The 22158-nt window shown below is 60.6% G+C and overlaps 1 protein-coding gene across 4 annotated transcripts; it reads left to right on the forward strand.

Moving 5' to 3' along the window:
* The first annotated feature begins 1463 nt into the window (after nt 1-1463).
* L3MBTL2 (L3MBTL histone methyl-lysine binding protein 2) lies at nt 1464-21303 on the forward strand. Of its 4 annotated transcripts, none has more exons than XM_074271804.1 (17): nt 1464-1618; nt 4455-4734; nt 5808-5941; nt 7355-7478; nt 8263-8342; nt 11832-11949; nt 12265-12399; nt 12495-12583; nt 14884-15130; nt 15222-15298; nt 15408-15512; nt 15797-15944; nt 16142-16224; nt 16522-16810; nt 17846-17911; nt 18810-18892; nt 19112-21303. In XM_074271804.1, exons 1-16 carry the CDS (start codon nt 1601-1603, stop codon nt 18860-18862), a joined length of 2046 nt encoding a protein of 681 aa, XP_074127905.1. In that variant the 5' UTR covers nt 1464-1600; the 3' UTR covers nt 18863-18892; nt 19112-21303. The 4 variants fall into 4 exon arrangements, with proteins under 4 accessions (XP_074127905.1, XP_074127903.1, XP_074127904.1 ...); XM_074271802.1 differs by having other exon boundaries at nt 1469-1618; nt 14884-15115; XM_074271803.1 differs by having other exon boundaries at nt 1469-1618; nt 14884-15115; nt 16522-16756.
* The last annotated feature ends 855 nt before the right edge of the window (nt 21304-22158 follow it).

Here is a 22158-nt window from a genome sequence, read left to right on the forward strand (position 1 = left end):
AGAGGTGAAAACGACAAAAAATGCTGCAGAAGTGAAATCGACAAGACATGCTGCAGATGTGAAATCCACAAGAGATGCTGCAAGGGTGAACATGAGAAATCGCAGAGGAGAAATCAACAAGATCCTGCAAAGGAGAAATTGACCACTCTGGGCATCAGCTTGGATATGGGTTTGTGTCTGTGTGAGTGAGGTGGGACTAGAGAGTCTAGGATGATTCCAGGGTTGGGAGCTCATGGGATGGGAGGAGGGTGATGCACTTGACAATGAGAGGGAAATTAGACAGACTATGAGAGGTAACAAGGCTTAATGGGCAGAGAGTCCTGGGAGTCAGAAAGACCTAAGTTCAAAGCCTGTTTCTGCACCATCCTGGGAATTCATTAACTTTAGTGCTGCAGACAACTCTCAATGGTTGTAAATTGCAGAGAAAGTACCGATCTGCATAGGTGGAGGGGTTCCTCATTGGAAGGAGAATGAGAACGGTAAGGAGCAGAGGCCCAGGGAGCAGGCCGGGCATTTATATGCTATTTGCAAAAGCACAAAGGAGCTCCTTTTCTGGGGATGAAGTGGGGGTGGGATGAAGCTGTCACTGACTCGTGCAGCTTCCAAATAGTAAAGTGCTAACTAAGAACATCCTTGGAAACATGGGACTTAGCTTTGAACCTCTTTTCTGCGGTTTATCAGCTTCAATATCCTGGACGAGAAGCTTCCTCATTCTGAACCTCAGGTTCCTCCTCTGTAAAATGAGGGGGTTTGGGGGGGGTTGCACTAGATGGTGTCTAAGGTCCCTTCCAGCTGTAATTTATAATTCTTTAATCTATGCAGCCTGTAATCTGTAATTCTATAAACTGATCTTGACATAGAGCATGTAGTTCTGATTCTAGTAATCTGTGTGACCTAAGGCATGATGCGGGCCTCAGTTTCCCCTTGAATAAGATGAGGAACCAGACTGGATGGCTTGTGGCATCCCTTCTGGGATCCTTTCTAGGATGCTGTCAATCCCTGGCCACAATTTCCCCTTCCGCATAACGAGAGGGCTGATCTGCACTGCTTCCGAGGTCTCTTTCAGCTCCATTCTTGGAATCCTGTCACTTTCCTGGGCCTCAATTTCCCTTTCTATATAATGGGGCCACTGGCCTAGAGAGCCTCTGAGATCTCTCCCAACTCAAGCTTTAAGATTCCATGGGCTCCCACGGGCTCTCTGCATAACAGGGGCTGGACTACACGGTCTCCGAGGCCACTTTCAGCCACAATCCTAGGCCAGAAGGATACAGCAGGCAATCGCCTCTCCCAATCTCCTCTACGTTCTGTCCCGCCTCGTCGTCGTCCTACTCCCAGGACTACACCCCCCACAAGGCTTAGCGTCCCCCCACGAGAGCATATGCCAGGATGTGGGCGGGTCTTCCTGCTGCTCTCTGCGGCGATTGGTCGGCCGTCGGAGAACGACGGCCAATGGGCCTCGTGCGGGCGGAAGGCGCGGCGGCCATGGCGGCGGCGGGCTCACGGTGAGATCTTCGGGCTTCGGGCTTCGGGCTTCGGGCTTCGGACTTCGGGCTTCGGGCTTCGGACTTCGGGCCTCGCGCTTCGCGGCCTAGGCGGCCTCATGGAGCGGGGCCACGAGGTGAGTGGGCTCAGATCCCCGCATCCTGTGGCCAGCCTGGGCCGCGGAGGGGGCTTCTTCCTGGGGAAGCTGGGGGGCACGGGAAGCTTTGTCCCTTAAAGGGTGAATAAACTGAGGCATGCGCAGGCGCAGAGGTGGGACACAAACCACGTGCGTGCATACGCTACCGGAACGCTCGCCTGGCACCGCTGCAAGTGACCTCGCGGGCGATTTAGCACAGACCCACTTTTACAGATGGGGAAACTGAGGCACAGAGGCGCAGGCACTGGGCTGTGGGGCGCCGGGGCCTTAGTGTGTGTGTGTCCCGGGTACGGAGCCCTCCGTTTCCTTAGAGGGAACTCCCAAGGGAGCTGACTCCCCCTCACCCGTGCTGATTGGCAGCGCGGTCCGGAGTCTCGTTCGCGGTCGTGGCCCGGGGACGTCCCTCTGCGGGAAGACTCCCCATATCCCGGCTTTACCGAACGGTTTAAGGTGCAGACTCACCCCCACTCAGGCAGTCCGAGCTCGGCCTGTCAGGCTTACACTAGGTGCTTAATAAATGCTGCTCGGCTTGACTTACTGAGAGCCCAGCTCCCTCCCCTCCCCCACCGGACTGCCTCTTTATTGCTTTCATGTGTACCTCACAAATCTTTATTGGTTCCCACTGATCAGGGCATTGGGCCGAGTTAATATCTCTAAGATTCTCTAGTTCTAAACCCAATGGCTTTAACAAGCCAGGGAAGAGTAAATGTATTTTATTATTCATCTTAGGGGTGTGGTCCTACTTGGAGAGGAAAGGAGTCCCAGTCTGGTCAGTCCATATTTATTAAGCACCTACTGTGTGCTGGAAACCCAGGAGCCTGCAAGGCTCGGTTTGCATCTTCTGTCTCCCTTCGAAGTCCCTTGGAATCTCTGCAGACACTCCCATCATCTCTATGGAGGTGTGAATGCTTGGAATTCTCTGGAGAGTATGGGGGACCCCGGCCAGGCTCCCAGGCCCAGCCCCCCGCACGAATGGCAGCTTTGCTTGAAGCTCCAGTCACCACCAGCAGCGTCCTCACTGGTTGGTAAAGCAGCGCACACTCGGCTGCGGTCAGGACCTGCCGGGAGGAGGCGAGCGTCTCGTCCCGGGCCCTTGGAAGCCGGACGCTCGCTGCCTTGGCTTCGTGTGGGGGCATCTCTCGCCTGCGGCCTTTCCTCTGTCTGCCCTGCAGCCCCTGGGCAGCCCCTGTGGCCGGCAGCAATGCCGCCTTTCTGGGTTTTCTCCGAATTGTCATCAGCAGCATTGCGGCCCTGTACCTCTCCCGGGCCGCCCCCGCGCTTCCAGGAGTGCCTGGACCGACTTATCATAGACGTCGTGCCTCTTTCTGGGGGAGCCTGCCCAGGGCTCACTGGTGCTCCCCCCGCCCCGCTGGGGACCGCTGGTCTCTCCGCAGCTTTGCCCTTGCTATGAGTTACTTGACTTGGTGTTTTTCTCATTGTTCGTGACTCTAAGCTCTCCGTACAGTTATTGCTGTGCTCCCATCTCCCGGGCAGGGACTCCTGGTCTCCCTTCCACGTCCATTCCCTTCCTCTCCATTGCCATGTCCTGCCGGCGGAAAGGCCCCGTTTGTCCCCTTCTCCAAGGAAGCTCGGGTTTAATCAGAATGGGGTGGGCTCATTCCCGAGTCTCGGGCCCCCAGGCCTCCATCCCACTCCCGGGCCTCAGGCCCCACTCTCGGGCCTACTCCTAGGCCTCGGGCCCCTGGGCCTCCGTCCCTTTCCCGGGCCTCGGTCCCATTCCTGGGCCTTGGTCCCATTCCCGGGCCTCCGGCCCCACTCCCGGGCTTCCATCCCTTTCCTGGGCCTTGGTCCCATTCCCGGGCCTCCTGCCCCACTCCCAGGCCTCCGGCCCCACTCCCAGGCCTCCGGCCCCACTCCCGGGCCTCCGTCCCATTCCCAGGCCTCTGGCCCACTCCCAGGCCTCCATCCCACTCCTGGGCCTCAGGCCCCACTCTCGGGCCTATTCCTAGGCTTCGGGCCCCTGGACCTCCGTCCCATTCCCAGGCCTCGGTCCCATTCCCGGGCCTCTGTCCCATTCCCGGGCCTCGGTCCCATTCCCGGGCCTCGGTCCCATTCCCGGGCCTCGGTCCCATTCCCGGGCCTTGGTCCCATTCCCGGGCCTCCAGCCCCACTCCCGGGCTTCCGTCCCTTTCCCGGGCCTTGGTCCCATTCCCGGGCCTCCTGCCCCATTCCCGGGCCTCCGTCCCATTCCCGGGCCTCTGGCCCATTCCTGAGTCTCGGGCCCACTCCCGGGCCTCCATCCCACTCCTGGGCCTCAGGCCCCACTCTCGGGCCTACTCCTAGGCCTCGGGCCCCTGGACCTCCGTCCCATTCCCGGGCCTCAGTCCCATTCCCGGGCCTCCGGCCCCACTCCGGGCCTCCGTCCCATTCCCAGGCCTCTGGCCCATTCCTGAGTCTCGGGCCCACTCCTGGGCCTCCAGCCCCATTCCCGGGTCTCGGGCTCATTAATGGCTGCTTGGGTCCGGCTGCATGGCGTGGCGCTGCTCTGGGCACGGGGCAGGGACTAGTAAAGGCAGCTGATAGAGGCTGCTGGGGGAAGTAGAGGGAGAACGGACGCTCCTGGGGTCATCCCTGCTCCACCACGTGTGGAAACATCCCTTTGGTCCCCTGCATCCCAGCAGCCCTCCCTCCTGAGGAGAAAAGCCACTTTATCACCGACTGGATGGACTTTTCACAGGGCTGTTGGGAACCACGGGCTTTGTGCAGACCCAGCGGGGCCAACGGCCGAGGGGCATCCCTCTAATCTCCTTCACCTCCTGATCTTCTCTAACTCTCCTTCCCTTTTCCCCCCTAGGAGATTCCCTCCTCTGAGAGGATGGAGGAGGAGGAAGAGGAAGATGATGATGAAGAGGAAGAAGAGGAGGAGGAGGAGGAGTTGGACCTCTTTGGAGGATACGATAGCTTCCGAGGTTACAACAGCAGCCTGGGCAGTGAGAGCAGCTCCTACCTGGAAGAGTCCAGTGATAACGAGAATGAGCTGAACGACCGGGAAGCCGGGGAGCTGCCCACGTCTCCCCTGCTGATACCCAGCCCCACCACCCCTCGATCCCAGGATGGCAGCGGCTCTGAGCCAGGTGCTCTCCAGGAGTCCCTGCAGTGGGAAGGGGAAGGGTGCCCTCTGAGGGCTGGGCCGTGTGGCCGCGCACACAGTGTGTCTCCGAGCGGTGTCTCAGCGCCCGATAGGTCTAGGGGCGTCTGTCCAGCCTAAGCCTGAGTCGGGATCTCCCATCCCTGCACTTCCTGGATAAGTGAGCCCTTGGGACGGGGAACCTCAGAGCCTGCCTGAGGGGGGGCAGAGGAGGCTGCCGGAGTTCTGCACTCAGCTGTCCAGCCTGAAGCTCCAGCCTCCGCTAGAGCCGGACCCACCCGGCACCCTCCTTCTGTGTGTGGGGCCAGGCCTTGTGTGGCCCTAAAGCTAGCACTTGGAAGTCCCGACTTCAGGTCGGAGCTCCTGGCAGAGGGCTGAGGGTCCCGTGCTGGCCAGTGCCAAAGGGCGGGGCTCACAAGCTGGCCCCTGCCCCTCGGCGGATCCTCCCTGGCCTCAGGGGCCATATGCCAGTCCCCAGTCCAACCCCCTCATCTCACACCCAGGCAGGCCAACAGTCACAAAGTTCCAGTGTGTGGGGCAGGACTTGAACCCGGGGTTCCTCATTCCCAAGGCCGGGCTTTTTCCTCAGATGCTCCTGATCCCACTGCTGGGAGTTCTCTTGCTGAGGGCAGCCAGACCCTCTGCTCTTCCTTCCCTGGGGTCCATCCAGAGGCCAGGGCCTTCCCCACCAGCTTGCTCCTCTCCTTCCCCACATCCGGTCCCATGTGGTGCTCTCTTTTCCCTCCCGCCCCTCTCTCCCATTAGACCATCCCTCAGCCAGGGAGAAGCTGGACAGCTGACCTAGGGAGTGGAGGGCACATGAGCCTCCCTGCCGCCCCGGTCCCTGCGCCTCTGCCGCTGTGACCATGGCCGACTTAGTCCCTGAGTGGGCAGAGAGACTGCCCTGGGGGTGGGCCCTGCCTGCCAGCCCTCCCTGACGTGGGGCCCTGAGCTGCCCACTGCGTTTCTAACCATCCCGTGGGGGGCTTAGGCCTCCCCTCGTTCAGGGGGCCCTGGCCTGGCCACGGCCGTCGGGGTCACCTTCTTCCTCCCCCCCAGCCGTCTGTGAGATGTGCGGCATCGTGGGCACGAGGGAGGCCTTCTTCTCCAAGACGAAGCGGTTCTGCAGCGTCTCCTGCTCCAGGAGCTACTCCTCCAACTCCAAGAAGGCCAGCATCCTGGCCAGGCTGCAGGTAGGGGACGCGGGGAAGGCCGGAAGCCCCCACTCTGGCCTGCTGCAGAGCGGAGCTCGATCTCCTATCCCCGGAGCATCCTGGGAAGGGAGGCGGGGCTGGCCTTCAGGGAGCTTCCGTTGCCTCCATGGAGATCTTGGGCTTGGGGCTTCTCCCAGGCCAGGAGCCCCACTTCTCTAAGACTTACCATCAGCCCATTTTACAGATGAGGGAGCTGAGGCCCAGAGGGGCCTGGCAGGGCAGGGATTAGGGCCTCCAGGCTCTCTTCCCAGTACCCCACACGGGGACTCACCTGTCAGAGCGGGGCCTGCCTCCGGTGTCTGCTCCAGACCGGCCCAGGAGCTGGGGCTTCTTTGCTGGCCACTGTCGGAACGTGGAGCGCTCTGGGCCAGCGGCCCCCGCCCACAGCCAGAATGTAGTGGGGAGACGCTAGGGACGGCCAGGGACAGGCACCAGCACCTACTGTGTGCCAGGCATGGGGCTGAGCATGCTGTTGTTCCCATTTCACGGTGGAGTAAACTGAGGCAGACAGCTGTCCCTCAGGCCCAGGGTTACACAGCTTGGTAGTGTCTGAGGCCGGATTGGAGATCAGTGTGGGGAGGTCTTCTCGCCTCAGCCCTGGTCCTGGCCAGTCACAGGCCAAAGCACTGGGTGCTCCTTCTCCGGAGGAGTGGCTGGCCAGGGAAGGAGAAAGTCTCCGGCCCCGCCGCGCTCCCCTCTGCCCGGGAGGCCGGAGCAGGGCCGGCTGCTGGGTCACTCGGGGCTTCTGAGGCTCAGAATAAAGGAAGAGCTTCTTGTGGGCAAAAGGCCTCGCCCAGTGACCCAGCAGTCTGACCTGGGGCCAGAGGGTGGGGAGGCCATGGCGGGGAGGGCAGATCTAGGCCGGCCTCTCAGGTTTCCATTAAAATGTATTCGCTTTTACAGACATTGACCTCAGAGGCATGGCAACAGCAGCCATTTCCCTCCAGATGCATCACCCCCATTTCCCAGCCTAGGTCTCCCCCTCGGGAGGGGGAGGGCTTCACAGTTTAATCCAGCACCCCGAGACTCTGGCTTCCGCCTCTCCCGGCTGGAATCCCCCCTCCCAGGGCCCACGACTGAGCCCCCGTCCTGCTCTCTCCTGCCTGCCCCGAGGACTGAGAAGGGCCGGGCTTGTTCGGGGGGCAAGGGGCCCTAGTGCCTTACCTGCTGGCCTGGATGCCCCAAGGCGGGAGTCGTGCCCCAAATGCCCCCGGCCTGGCTTTGCCTCTTACTCTGTGACCACGGGAGCCTCTCTTCAAGCCGAGCATCAGACGGGCCTGTGCCGTCCCAGGCTCCCCGGCCCTGTCTCCCAGCTCAGCCCTCCCCACTTGCACCGGGGCTCCCGGGGCCGGCACACTGTGCAGCAGCGTCTGCTTTCTCTGCCTCCTCCAGGGGAAGCCGCCCACCAAGAAGGCCAAGGTCCTTCACAAGGCTGCCTGGTCTGCCAAGATTGGCGCCTTCCTCCACTCCCAGGGCACGGGGCAGCTCGCGGACGGGACCCCAACGGGGCAGGACGGTGAGGAGGGGGCGGGCACAGGCCTGTGGGGGCTGAGATGGGAACAGCTGAGAGTCGCTCCTTGGGGGTCCTCGGGAGCCCCCTCTCCTCAAGCTTTATTTCCCCAAGAGATCCTGTCCCCTCTTCACATACAGACAGAGACACACACACTTCGGGGTACACGTGTACCCCCAGCAGCGTAAGCCCCTTTGCCAGGGACTCTTTCTCCAAGGAAGTGGGTCATTTTGTGGTCTTAAAAAGGAACCCCACAGGCCCTGAGACGCCCCCTGTGCTGTTCTTGTTGGGGAAGGGGCCAGCCCGCTGCCCCCCCCCCCTCTCCGCCTAGGCTTTGTGTCTGTTAGAGTGAATAAGGTCAGTTAGGGGTCCAAGGGCACGCTCTGGCCTGGGGGCTTCACTTTTTGGATCAGCCTGAGAAAGCCTTTACTTTGTAACCAGCTTTGGGGGTTGGAACCCGGCCCCGGGGGCAGGGCGGGCCGGCTCTGGCTCCCAGTCTATGGGAGTGGTTTCTGGAGGCTGGGCTGTGGGATGGGTAGCTCCCCCCTGGCCTGGGGTGGGAGGGCCTGGCTGGAGGCTCAGCCCACGACCTTGGGCTCCGGCCGGCCTCTCCCACTGGCTGCCAGAAATGCCCCTTCCCCAGGGCCCTTGCAGGACTAGCCCCATCCTTCCTCATGGCGACCGGTGGGGCAGGTAGGCTGGGGTGTTAGGAGCTGGGGGGGCGGGGCTGCAGGGGCACCCCAGCCGGAGCCCCTGCAGCCCCCCGGCTTTCTCCCTTCTGCTCCCGCAGCGCTGGTCCTGGGCTTTGACTGGGGGAAGTTCCTGAAGGAGCACAATTACAAGGCGGCCCCCGTCAGCTGCTTCAAGCACGTAAGAACGCCGGCCTGGCTTGGCTTGGGGAGGTGGGCTGGGGGGGGGGGCGTTTCTGGCCGCCCTTGGGTCCCCGGACCGTGGAGCTCTCGGGGCCGGGCTCCCATCCTGGGTCCCCTTGGCCTGGACCTCGGGTCACCAGCACTGGCCTGCTTGGGCCATCCTCCGACCCTGTGACCGTGGGAGCCTCCTCTTTGGGGCTGCAGCCAGTGAGTCTTTTCACTTTCTCTCTTCTCTGACTACTTGGGCCAGCCTGGGGACCCCAGGAAGGGCCAGAGATTCCCCGCCTCCCGTGAGTCCCTGTCTAATGGAGGAGACAGCTTGGGAACACCTGGTGCGCCCCCCTTGGAGGCAGCAGCGGCTGTGGGATGCTTGGGCCTTGATTCTGCCCTTGTTGAGGGCCTCCCCTTCCTCCCCTCCCCCCAGGCACTGGCAGTTACCTCTCAGCTGAGAGCATCTCAGTATCACTAAGGCTCCATTTTACTGATGGGAAAAAGCCCCCAGAGGCTCACCTGGTGCAAGCCCCTTAGGTGAGAGGAGGAAACTGAGGTCTGGTGCACTTCCAGAGCCAGAGTTTGTGCTCAATCAAGCTTTGTCTGGTGCACTCTCACCCTTGTTCTCACTTCCATTCTCTCCATCTTTTGTCCTCTCTCTCATTCTCTTTTTCTCCTTCTCTCTCCCTTCTTCCCTCTTCCTTCCCTCTCCATCTCTCTGATGGCCAGGATAGCAGTTCATAGTTGGAAATAATATCACGTGACATTGGCCTTTGTGACAACAGCCACTCGCTTAGTTTATTTAGGGGAAGAGGTTTCCGACTGAAGTAAAAAAGGAGTGGCAATGGGAAATGGAGCCCCGAAGAAGCCTTTCCTGGAACAGGCCCCGAGGCCGGGGTGTGCCTCTGACTGGCAGCTCCCAGAGGGAGGGGGCTTAGCTGGGGGAAGGAGGAAGGCGCCCTTGGGGAGGCACCAAGTGGGGAGAAAGAGCCCGACTGGGCTCGGGCCTGGAAGAACTGAACCGCTCTTTTAGGGGGAAATTCAGCCTTGGGGGCTTGGGGGGGTGGAGGGGGAGCCCCTTGGAATGCCTGGTCTGCAGGTCGGCCACCTGTCCAAAGAGATGCTAATCCGTCCTCCCCGGCTGTTTAAAGATGGCCCGAGGTGGGGGATAGACAAAGGAGGGTGATAAAGACTGCCATCCCACACAAAGGCTCCTTGCTTATGGGCCTGGGAATGGGTCTGATGATTGGGGGTTAAGAGACGCTTCATCTCCGGAGTCTCTCTCCTTCCCTGTCTCTCTCTGTCCAGGTCTCTCCCTCTTTACCTCCACCCCTCTTCCTCCTTCCCTCTGTGTCTCCTTTATACCTCCTCCTCTTTTATCTTCCTATCTTGCTGTAGCTCTCCCTTCTTTGTCTCTTTGTCCTCTTTTTCTCCCTTTCTCTGCCTTTCCATTCTTTCTGTTTCTCTGTGTTTGTCTGACTCTGTCCCTGTCCCTCTGTTTTTCCCTTTCTGTTTCTATGTCTCTCTTTCTCGGTGTCCCTCTCTGTTTCTCTTCTCTCTCTCCTTTCTCTGTCTCTGTCCTGTTTTTTCCTTCTTTCTGTATCTGTCTGTCTCTTTTTATCCCCTCCCTCTCTTCTATTTCCCCGTCCCTGTGTCTCTTTTATCTCCCCCTTCCCTTTGTGTCGCTCCCTTCTTTCTCTGCCTTCTCTGTCCTCTCTCTCCCTTCCCCCGCCAGACACACACACCAGGCCATCAAGCTGCCCCTACACATGAGGTCATGGTTGAGCTTTTCAGCCCGAAGACCTCTTGGGTCCCTGATGCAGACCGGGCAGCCTCTGATGGAGAACCAGGAAAGGAGGGAGGGCGAGCGGGCTTTGGGCTGATGGCCTTGGGGAAGCTCTCACTCCTCCCCTCCTTCTCCTTTCCCCTTGACCTTGACTCCTCCTCTGAAAGCTTTAGGGACTAGATGTGCCCGAAGGTTTCTTCTTCCTCCAGGGCTTATCTTCTTGACTGTTCTCTTCTTTGCCTCCTCCTTGTCCCCCCAGGGCCGGCTCTTAATCCATGTAGCTTGTTTGGAGGATTTGGATGATTATATGAGGATTAAAGGTCTCTCCTCCCTCTGATTCAATTATTTTGTTGCAAACCTCCTTGCAGTCCCATACTTGGGACCCAGTGATAAGTCATGGGTTTAAGGCCCTGTCTGCTTGGTCAGGCTGTCTGCAAGCACTCATTAGGCACCTTCTGTGTGCCAGCCAATGTGCTAAATGATAGTGGGAGTAGAGAGACCAAAGGCACAAATCTGGGGCTAAGGGGAGTGAATGAGGCAGGTTGGGGGGATCTGGGCGACCAGGCTACTGAGGTCGAGTTAGAGAGAAGGGGTGTCTGTGTGTGTGGGGGGTGGCAGGGAGATGCTGCCAGAATATGCTGGGGGCGAAGTCAGTGGGCTCAGCCCATCCCTTACCTGAAATCTCAGGTTTCAAGTTCAAGGTGCTCTGGGTTCTCTTTTTAGAAAGAACAAGTTGTGAAAACCAGGTTCTGCCCGAGGCCGGAGGGGACAGCTAGCACCAGGGGGATTTCCCAGAGGCCAACTTTTGCTCCATAGAAAAATAGTTTTTTAAAGTTCAAAGTTAGAAAAATCCAAGTAACCTTGAGAACCAGGCCAAGCTTTGGGGCCTGAGGGACCCCCCAGTCCCTCCATTCTTGCTTGTGGGGATCCTAAGTGGCAGTGCCAGGATTCAACCCAAGATCTTTGGCCCCAAGCCTCGGATTTGCTCCTGGGCAGGGTCCAGCTTGCGGCAGGTCACCAGAGAGTGAAATCGGCTCTTTTTGAGACCTGATGATGGGGGAATTGGCCACTTACTCTGCTTATTTCCAGAGGTACTAAGAAAGCAAAGCTTGGAGGAGGAGACAAGCACTTATAAAGCAGTCTCTGCTGTTGCCATCTCTCACACTCCCTGCATGGCCTCTGGACAGCTCTCGGCCCGCTTTCTTCACGAAAAAGCCGGCTTTGGACACTCTGAGGCCTCCAAGACTGTCCCTGCTGCTTGGGCCTAAGCCCTGGGGGCCAGAGTTCTTCTAGTGAGCAGAAATCTGCCCCCCACAATCCCTAGTGGGGCCTGGGGCTCTGTCTAGTGAGCAGAGATCTGCCCCCCTCCTTCCTTCCACTCCCCCGTAACCTCCAGTGGGCATTCCGAGCAGAATTTCATTCCAATAAACATGGATGGGCATCTGCCACAGGGCACCCCCTGGTCCCCAGCCTTGGGGCGCAGGCCCAGTTAGGTGGGTCTTTGCCTCCTGGAGGTTGGCCCTCAGGAGGCCCCAAGTACCCAGGTACCGGCTGTGGCGGAGTGCTTTCAGCTGGTCCGGGTGTTTCCCTGAGTCCATCCTTCCTCCAAATAATTGCAGCCCTTGTGCAGTGGGTCCCGGGCTGGGCTCGGGATTGGAGATGGTGGGGAGGTCAGCCAGGAGACCTGGGCTGGGCCCTCCTTTCCCTCAGGTTCCGCTCTTCGATCAGTGGGATGATGTGGTGAAAGGGATGAAGGTAGAGGTCCTGAACAATGATGCCGTGCTCCCCAGCCGGGTCTACTGGATTGCCTCGGTTATCCAGACCGCAGGTAGGCGCCGGGGCCCAGCTGGGCCCGGGACAGATCTCGAGTCAGGGGCTGCCTCTGGGCAGTTAGAGCAGCCCAGCCTCCGGGACAGCAGGGCCTGGCTGGGTGAAGAGCTGGCCCTAGGTCCGAGTGTCCTTATCTCTAAGGGGGGGACAGTAATTGCTTTGTCTTTTGGAGGGATCATCCATGAGGTGAGGGGCTGGCGTTGGGGTTAGGAGGAGGACTTAGCCCCCGTGGGGTGCCGAGGGAAGGGGGAGCCCCGAGGGAGGTTTCAGTAGCTTTTCTGCATGTCCCCTCAGTCACCCTCCCTCCCTGCAGGCTACCGGGTGCTCCTTCGCTACGAAGGCTTTGAGAATGACTCCAGCCATGACTTCTGGTGTAACCTGGGCACCGTGGACGTGCACCCTATCGGCTGGTGCGCCATCAATAGCAAAATCCTGGTGCCCCCCCAGAGTGAGTGCGGGGCCGCGGGGGAGGCCCGGGAGCCCGGCTGTGCGCCTGGCCCGGGGACGCTGGGGCTCAGCGAGTGCTCCCGCCTGTCTCTGCAGCCATTCACGCAAAGTACACGGACTGGAGGAGCTACCTTATGAAGCGGCTGGTGGGAGCCAGGACCCTCCCGGTGGATTTCCACATCAAGGTCAGGTCTTTAGTGTTTGTTCCTGGTTCTTACTCCTTGCGGCCCTGACTGCTGCTTTTACATCCTTCCAGTCAGCAAGCTTTTATTGAGCACCTGCTGTATGTCTGGGGCGTGGTGCTGGGTTCATTGCTGAGAGTCTGCCAAGGCTGGCTGGAATGCCTTACCTCCTCCTGGAACTGTGTGATCAGGGCAGCTGGGTGGCGCAGTGGGGAGAGCACCAGCCCTGAACTCAGAAGGACCTGAGTTCAAATCTGAGAAAAGACACTTAACACTTCCTAGCTGTGAGACCCTGGGCAAGTCACTTAACCCCAGCCTCAGGAGAAAAAAAAAAGTATATTTATATGGAATTGTGTTTGGAAGCACCCCCACCCCCTTTTTAGAATGATGTCTTTAGGATGAGTGGTGGTCAGCTCTGACACCCCCTGTTCTAAGCTCCCTCCCAGCCCTGACATCCCCCGTTCTAAGCTCCCTCCCAGCTCTGACATCCCCTGTTCTAAGCTCTCTCCCAGCCCTGACATCCCCTGTTCTAAGCTCCCTCCCAGCTCTGACATCCCCTGTTCTAAGCTCCCTCCCAGCTCTGACATCCCCTGTTCTAGGCTCCCTCTCAGCTCTGACATCCCCTGTTCTAAGCTCCCTCCCAGCCCTGACATCCCCTGTTCTAGGCTCCTTCCCAGCTCTGACATCCCCTGTTCTAGGCTCCCTCCCAGCCCTGACATCCCCTGTTCTAGGCTCCCTCTCAGCTCTGACATCCCCTGTTCTAAGCTCTCTCCCAGCTCTGACCTCCCCTGTTCTAAGCCCCCTCCCAGCCCTGACATCCCCTGTTCTAGGCTCCCTCTCAGCTCTGACATCCCCTGTTCTAAGCTCCCTCCCAGCTCTGACTTCCCCTGTTCTAAGCTCCCTCCCAGCCCTGACATCCCCTGTTCTAAGCTCCCTCCCAGCTCTGACATCCCCTGTTCTAGGCTCCCTCCCAGCCCTGACATCTCCTGTTCTAAGCTCCCTCCCAGCCCTGACACCCCCTGTTCTAAGCTCCCTCTCAGCTCTGACATCCCCTGTTCTAGGCTCCCTCCCAGCCCTGACATCTCCTGTTCTAAGCTCCCTCCCTCTCTGACATCTCCTGTTCTAAGCTCCCTCTCAGCTCTGACATCCCCTGCTCTAGGCTCCTTCCCAGCCCTGCCTTCTTAGGATATTGACCAGAATCTAGAGATCCTGGGGACCAACTAATGGATCAGCGCTTGAGGGCCCAGGGGCCGCAGTGTGGATGGCAGAGAAGGAAGCCCCCAGAGAGGGGAGGGAGTCCATGAGCTGCAGAACAGGCCTGGGCCAAGTGGACGCCTTGGTTTCTGTCCCCAGAAGTCTTTGAGGCCGGCCTAGGCCTTGGGCTGGGGTGACTTAGGGCTGTTCTCTGCCAGGCGCTGTGCCCAACGGGCCGTACAAGAGGGAGAAAGGGGCCTGTTAGCTAAGGAGCTTGTGTTCTCAGGCACGACACCGATTGAGGAAACCTGGGTGGCCTTCTGGAGGAGGCATCGGCTGGGAGAGGCTGGGGGGGGGGGGACTATGTGTGGGGGCGGCCCCAAGCCCGTGGAACCTGGGGAAGAATTGTGAGCCTCAGTTCCCTCCTCTGTAGCCTGGCCCAGCTCCCCTGGTTGGAGGAGCCTTTGCCAGGAGGGCATGCAAAGCCCCCAGACAGCCAAGAGTCCTGGACCAGGCATGTCCGGGGGGGATGGAAGGGGTCGTGGCGCTCTGGAGGAGGGACAGGGCCTCCAGGAAGGCCGAGTCTGTTCTTTTGAGTCCAGAAGCACCTTGCCCAGGGTCACAGTTCCTTGTTCTGGGAAGGCGGGCCATTCTGGAACAGGACACGGAAACCCTGGCTTGGACGACGGGTGACCCTCCTAACCATGTGGGCCTCAGTTTGTAGGCCCCAAAGAGAACCATTCCCCTGAGCCTGCCTTCTGTTTCCTCTGGTGCCCACTGCTTGTGGACCCAGACCCCTAATTTGCTCCCCCTTGCTGAGGGTGGGACAGCTGCGATGTCCGGTCACTGAGGCGCGGCAGCATGGAGAGGGGGTCCGGTCCGTCTCTCCCTTGGGGGCTGAGCATGGGGGGGGAGCTGGAGGTGCCGTCCTGATCTGAGGTTCTCCAGCCCCGGCCTCCCGGTGACCGTGGCCCCCTCCTCGCACGGGGAGGCAGAGGCAGGCCCGCGGTGGCTCTGAGGGGCCCTGAAATGCCCCCTCGCCTGGCCTGGCGTTCCCAAGGCCCCACAGCGGGTCCTGCCCTGAGCCCGCGTGCCCTTGGTCTTCCCAGATGGCGGAGAGCATGAAGTACCCGTTCCGTCAGGGGATGCGCGTGGAGGTGGTGGACAAGACCCACGTGTCCAGGACGCGCATGGCCGTGGTGGACACGGTGATCGGGGGCCGCCTGCGGCTGCTCTACGAGGACGGCGACGGCGACGACGACTTCTGGTGCCACATGTGGAGCCCCCTCATCCACCCCGTGGGCTGGTCCCGCCGCGTCGGCCACAGCATCAAGAAACCAGGTGTGGGCAGAACAGGTGCGGGCACGCTGCTGGCGCCGGGCAGGGGGGCCCGGCCTTTGGGGCGTGCCCGCGGCTGCCCCGCCTCATCCCTCTCCCTCCTCTGCAGAGAGAAGGGGGGACTTGAGCACCCACCCGACCTTCCGGAAGATCTACTGTGACGCCGTGTCCTACCTCTTCAAGAAGGTGAGCAGCCCCTGTGCCCGCCGCCGGCCCGGGCCGTCTCCCATCGCCGCTCAGGGCCGTCCCCGGGCCCGGGCCAGAGCCCAAACTCCCTGCCCCTTCACTCCCCCAGGTGCGGGCGGTCTACACCGAAGGCGGCTGGTTTGAAGAAGGGATGAAGCTGGAGGCCATCGACCCGCTGAACCTGGGCAACATCTGCGTGGCCACCGTCTGCAGGGTGAGCTCCGGGGGCCCGGGGAGGGGAGCTCCAGCGCCCCCTCACCAGTAACTGGCACCTCCGGAACTCCTCGGCCCTAACTGTCCTCCTCCGCAAAAGGGAGGGGGGGGGGGCGGCTCCTGGGGCCTGAGCGTTTGTGGCGTCTGTCGGACTGCCGCCGTCTGGGCGCCTCCTTCCTGTGGGAGTTACCGGCGGCCTTCCCCACCCTCGCGTCCCCCCCGGACCGCCGGGCTCTGGCTCCCGGGCCGGGCAGCGGGCTGACGGGGCGTCCCCTTCGGCGGCAGGTCCTCCTGGACGGCTACCTCATGATCTGCATCGACGGCTCCCCCTCTGTGGACGACTCGGACTGGTTCTGTTACCACGCCTCGTCCCACGCCATCTTCCCCGCCACCTTCTGCCAGAAGAACGCCATCGACCTCACCCCTCCCAAAGGTCAGGCCGCTGGGGGGGAGGGGGACCCGGAGGCCTCCTGCCAGGATAGGGGGGACCGCCGCTCCGCTGGGGCCGGGCCATCCGGTCCTCCACGCGAGAGCCTTGGCCTAGGAGGCCCTGGGGGACCCAGAGAGCGAACCCCAGCAGTGCGACCGGGCCAGGGGCTCACGCTGGGCTCCCTCCTCCGCCTTCTGCAGGGTATGACGCCAAGACCTTTGACTGGGCCTCATACCTCCAGGAGACCAACTCCAAGGCTGCTCCCGCCCGACTCTTCAACATGGTGAGGAGCTGCCAGGCTTGGGCGGGCACAGGGGCCCGGTGCCCTCCGGGGGGGCACACAGCTCTGTGGGGCAGAGGACCGCATCTTGGCAGTAGAGCCCCCAGCCTAGGGTGGTGGTTCTCTCTGCCTGGCCTTGAGGGGGGGGCACAGCCCTTTGAGGGGTAGCTTGGTGGGGAGGGGGTCAGCACGGTGGGGGGGGGGGTCTGGCCGGGGTCCCCGGGGAGGCTTCTCTTTGGTGCGAGCGGCTCGGGCCCCGGCGGGACCTTGAAGCAGCCCTTGTCCTCGTGCCGTTGCCAGGACTGCCCCAACCACGGCTTCAGGGTGGGCATGAAGCTGGAGGCGGTGGACCTGATGGAGCCGCGCCTCATCTGCGTGGCCACGGTGAAGCGGGTGGTGCAGCGGCTGCTCAGCATCCACTTTGATGGCTGGGACAGCGAGTATGACCAGTGGGTGGATTGTGAGTCCCCCGACATCTATGCCGTGGGCTGGTGCGAGCTGATCGGCTACCAGCTCCAGCCCCCGGTGGCTGCAGGTCTGTCCCCTTGGCGCCGCCACACAGGCTTCTCTTCCAGGGTGGGCCGTGAGGGTGAGCGCTCCTTCCCCACCCCGCCCCGGGGGGCCAGGCATGAGCATGAGGAGCATGCTGGGCCCTCCTTCAGCTCAGGACGCCCTCCGCCGGTGCGGCCCCCCTTAGCGCTCTAGCGAGCCAGCACCGGACCCCGCTCTCGTGTGCCGGGCCGCGCTGCCCGGCCCGTAACCTGATGTGCTTAGGCGGGGGGACCTCAGGGAGCTTCTAGCCCACCCCCCGTTTTCACAGGTGAGGAAACAGTTTTGGGGAAGGGGGCCACTCCCCAGGGTCCTACCTCCTCGGTCAATCTGATGGGGTTTGCGGCCCCCGGAGTCTGAGGTGCCGCCCTCGGGGACTGCTGGCCCGTTTTGTAGACCGGGAAACGGGCCCGGGGGTGAAGGGCCTTGTCCCACAGCTGCGTGTATCGGAGGCCGGCCCCTGCAGGGCTCCTCGAGGGTCGGCTCCAGCCCCTCCATCCTTCCTGTCTCCCCCTCCCACCATAGGAGCTCCCGGAGGGCAGGGCCATCCCGAGCCTCACCTTCCCTTACCTGTAAAATGGGGTCATTAGGCCCGAGGGAGGAGTTCCGTTGTTCAGATTGGGGCTCAGGTGACCCGAATGCCTTCACGTGGCAAGTTGCTCTCCTGCTCTGTGCCTCAGTTTCCTCATCTGTAAAGGGTTAAGCTGGATCACCTCTGAGGTCCTTTCCCACTCCTAGGGGCTCTCAGTGGGGGCGTCAGTGTGTGTATCACCCCCAGTTCAGGTCAGCGAGCTTTTCTTGTGTCCCCCACTAGTGCCAGGCTCTCTGCCCGGTACCGAGGCACTGAGATGTCCCCACCCTTGCGCTCCAAGAACTAACATCACCGCTTCCCCCCCCCCCTCCAGTCCTTGCGAGGGTCGTCCTCTCCCTTTGGGCGACCGGAATCTGGCAGGTGAAGGTGAATTAGTGATGGGCCTCCCTCTGCTCCCTAGCCAGGGCTGTCTGAGGGTCAGTGGGCTGGGGGTTGCTTGGAGCCCCCTCCACCAACTCTTCCTTCCCTGTTTCTTGGTGCCAGAGTCCTCAGCTCCCCAGCAGAACAAGGAAGTCATGAGGAAGAAGAAGAAGCCATTTGGGAAGAAGAGTAAGTGAGGTGGGCCCTGTGGACCGGGGCTCCGAGGCGGCCGCTCCTGCGCCCTGTGGTTGTGAGACGGCCCTCCGGGCAGCGTGTGCTGGGCCCTGGCGCCTCGAGGCTTAGTGAGTGCAGGAAGGGGCACCGGCTTCCCCGGGGCCCTGGAGGCTCGGACTCTGCTGGGGCTGCGAGGAGGTGGGGGTGTGCAGGGCCTCCCTGGGGGTCTCCGCTCCAGGCCGCTCTGTCCTTCCCTCAGCAGGCTGGTCGGGGCCTCGGAGGCCAATCCGACCCTTCACACCCAGGACGTTCCCTTGGTCCTTGTCTTTTCCTTCAGCCAGCCCTGGGGGCGGGGGGGAGTCTTTGACCTTAGCCGGTCGCTTTGCGACCTTCCTTCTGCCTTGAGTGCCGGCCGGTGCCCCGGAGAGTCTGAGCCTGGCGGAGGCCCTGGAGCCACGCAGGAGATGCAGGGTCCTGGTGCCCAGGTGCGGTCGGGTCCTCGCCCTGCCCCGAGCTCTCTGCCCCGCGCTTTGCCAGCTCCCCGTTGGCGGTTTCCCCCAGGGGTGCTGCTCGCGGCGCAGTGTTCCTTTGTAGTAAACCTGTCCTCGCTTCTGGTAACCGTCCCTTGGGAATATCCCAGTTAAAGCCACACCTGTAATTTGCCAAGTCCCGGAGAGGGCGGGCCTTGTCGGACAGGTTTCCAGTAAGGGTCTGCGTGGGCAGGAGACCCCGCTGGCGTGTGGGTGCCTTGAAGAGCGGGCACCGTCATCAGAACGACCGAGCCAGGGCTGCCGGGGGCAGAGGAGGCGGGCGGGGGGGGGGGGAGGCACAGGCCCGGGGGCCACGGCCGGCACAAATGCGGTGGGTGGGTGACCAAGCCGGCCTCAGAGCGCCGTGTTCCCTGTGTTTGAAGGGAAAAGGATCACCACCAAGACACGTCCGCCGGCCAAGAAGAGCCAGCACTGACCAAGCCCTGAGTCCATGAGAGGCCCCCGAGTAAGCACTTCGGGCTGAGGGGAAGGAGTAGGGAGGACTCTTGGCAGGGGTGCCCCGTGGGGCAAAGGAAGAGAATTGCGGTGTCACCTTTGATGCTTACTACCTGGGCCTTGGCTTTTCTGTCTGAAAAAGGAGGGGGTTGGTCTCGATGGCTTCTGAGGTTCCCCCAAATCCTCTCAGATTTCCCACACTTTGGCCCTTTCTCTTCTCTCTTCACAGGCTAAGCCCCTCTCTTCACGGGGAGGCTGAGCACCTCCTTGGGGCCCTCAGCTGGCAGGGGGCCCACCTATGTCCCCATGGCGCAAGATTGTGAAGCTGATGGTCCTGTAAGGCGACTCCCCTCCCCAGCCAGGGGTCCCAGAGCCCTCTCTCTGGCCTTGTCCTCCAGGAGGGAAGCCGAAATAGGAAGAGAAGGGACCATGGCAGAACTCCTGAGGACCCACCTCCCTGACGCCCTATTTCCTCTTCTCTGCGAGGGTCTCCTGAAGCTCCAGGGCCCGGGCCCTCGCTCGGAGAGGATGCTCTGGGCCCAGAGGCCCTGCATGGAAGCCACAGTCTCCCCAGCTCTCACCTTCTGGGCTTGAATCCCCCTGACCTTGAATCAGAACATACACTCACTCCTTCTCCTCTAGACACATTCTTCCAGAAAGGAGAAAGGAGAAAAAGCCTTTTTTTCTTGAAAAAATCATGCTCCTTGCCCAGGGATGTGAAGCCTGGGCCGGCGGGGTAGGACGCAGGCTGGCCTGTCCCAGCTCCCTCTGAATCCCCGCCTCCTTCCAGCCTGGCCAGCGTTGAGCAGGACTATCTGACCCTCGCTCTGTTCGGAACTTCTGCGAGGCCCCCGGGCCTCCTGGCCTGACTTCAGACCCCCTTTCTCCTCAGTGAGGTGCCTTCTCTTGGGCCCCACACCTTCTGGAAAGAGAGGAAGGCTGGAGGCTGGGAGGCTGTCTCAGGGTGTGCTTTGTAGGAGGAGAGGGCTTCGAGGGGGTCCTTCCCGCCCACCCCCAGCCGTCCTCCTGGGTACTTTAGAACCTGCAGCAGGGCGGGCAGGAACCTTCACTCACCTGTCCACCATGAGCAGTGGGAATTAGCGGAAGACCTTCAGTGTAAGACCCGAAGCAGACACGGAATAACCATGTAGAGTATTTGACACGAGCTCCTGGGGAAAGGAGGTTGGAGTTGCTTTGCGGAAGGAGCCCCGGAGAGCAGATTTAAGTGCAGCGGTAGATGGAGGAGCCCGCAGTTAGACGGGTCTCCAAGTGGCCTTAGTGAGGGCCCACCACACCCCGCAGAGTGGGGGCCGCCCCCTCGTCAGGGATGCCCCAGAGACCATCCTCAAGCTCAGGGAGAATAATCGGTGACTTGCCTTTCTTTCGCACTTTAAGGTTGACTGACGAAGCACTTTCCCCAGAAACACCCTGTGAGGTAGGCGCTCTGTGGTTTTCCCCATTTTACAGATGAGTGAGGCAAGGCCCTGTACCCCCAGAAGCAGGAAAGGTAGAAATCATGGTTCCGGCCCAGCATGTGCCCCCCTAAGTGGCCACAGCCGGTCATGCCAGGGGAGAGGCTGCAGCATAAGGGGCTTGGGCTGCAGGAGCCCTCCGGAGAGCCCTGCAGTGTCCCGGAGCTGCCCCATGGCCATCCACGCATTGGGTAGCAAGTGATTCCAGTTGGCCCTTAGAGTCCTCTTGTTGCTTGTAGTACCCCTTCCCCCCCAATGGTCAGAGTTTCTGCTGGTACCCAGGCCAGCGGCCAGGCCTCTATACAGCCTTTGGCCCAGCCATGGGAACACCAGGAAAGGGGCTCCAGCTCGAGACACCCAGGCCTTCTAAATAGAACCTGGAAAGGCTCCTCGCCCAGAGCGAGGGAATCCTCTTGAACAGCCTCATCATGAGAAGGGACCGTCTGCCCAGTCACATTTTAGGGAAGAGACAGACCCGGCTTCAGTTGGTACGAGGTCACCCTCAGAACTCTTGATCCAAGCGGAGGCCTTTGTCCTCAGCCCCTCCTGTCTGGGGAACTTGCTCCTTTTGTGCAGCCTGAAGTGCTTTAAGCCTGTCAGACCCGGAGAAGCATGGCTGCCCATCAGGCATCAGCCGAACCGCTGACCCTGGCCTCTGTCCATTGAGGTGTCTGAACGTGGTCAGAGCAGCCCAGAGTCCCCCCCGACATCGCGGAGCGCACCCTGTCAGCCTAACTCGGACCTCGTGGCCCGGCCTCCGCAGCTGCTGGGGACTGGAGTGCCGTCTTTCCTTTTAGTCTCGATTCTCTCCTGTTAGTGGCAGGCTCGAACCCGGATCTTTATGGATCCTGATCATCCGCCATCCACCACGGTAGCGCTGTCTCAGGTTTCTCTCAAAAGCTTAGTATCTTAAATGAATTGTTAATGATTAAAGCAAAATGATTTTTAAGAGTGTCGAATTGTTGAGGGCTGGTAACATTGTGAAAGGTAACGGTGTGCTAAGCCGGCGTCCCCCAAAGTAGGATCTGAATCTGGGATACGATGTCGGAGCCAACCCTTGGTCACGGACAGTGGACCAGTTCGAGGGCAGGAACCCAGCCGCATGGACCCACTCTACCTCTGTCGTGTCCATTGTCTTCCTGATAATGTGTCCATTGCCTTCCCAATACTGGTCTCCATGTGCCATAAAGCTTACAGGCTGGCCCATCATTTCCTCAGAATCTTTCTAACGTTGGGAGCACACACATGATTCCCCATCTAATAATAGAGGCCCAGAATTGCCCATCATGCTGGGGCAGGATGTAAACCCGGGGCTACGAGAACCAGGCCAGCTGCTTTCTGACTGCTTTACCTCTGAGACAGGGCCTTCACCTGATCTCTGATCTACCTTCTGCTCCTTAGTCTTCCAGGGGCAATCTGTGACCCTCTGCTAGCAGCCCCCTTTCTCTCCATTCTACTGGTTTAAAAAGGTCTGGCTTTCCTAATGCAGATATATTGCAATCCCCTATTTTTGTTCCTGATCTCATTTGTGTGCAGTACGGCTCTTAAATACTCGTCAGGGGCTGGCTCAGACGAACCCAAGGCCCTTCTCTGGAGTTCTGGATTGGCGTGAACCCTAATGCTCCAGCTTCCCCTCTTAGCTTCCCACAAAGTTGCAGGGGAGGGTGAACCCGGCGCCAAAGTGAGACCTTTCTCCCTGGTCTTTGGGAAAAAAGAAATCCTAATCATTGGAAAAGGCCTAATTTAATTCTAGTAAATAATCGTGTTAAAAAAAAAAAAAATTAATTTCCCCTTGTGGTCCCTT

This window comes from Sminthopsis crassicaudata, chromosome 5 (assembly GCF_048593235.1).
Source record: "Sminthopsis crassicaudata isolate SCR6 chromosome 5, ASM4859323v1, whole genome shotgun sequence".
Classification (NCBI taxonomy): Eukaryota; Metazoa; Chordata; class Mammalia; order Dasyuromorphia; family Dasyuridae; genus Sminthopsis; species Sminthopsis crassicaudata.

What these genes read in the sequence shown, in the direction of transcription:
- L3MBTL2 (XM_074271804.1), top strand. An exon ending in ACCAGGTGTGGGCAGAACAG is followed by an intron (nt 15,131 to 15,221) that starts GTGCGGGCACGC and finishes CCTCCTCTGCAG; the next exon opens with AGAGAAGGGGGGACTTGAGC. An exon ending in CCGCCCGACTCTTCAACATG is followed by an intron (nt 16,225 to 16,521) that starts GTGAGGAGCTGC and finishes TGCCGTTGCCAG; the next exon opens with GACTGCCCCAACCACGGCTT.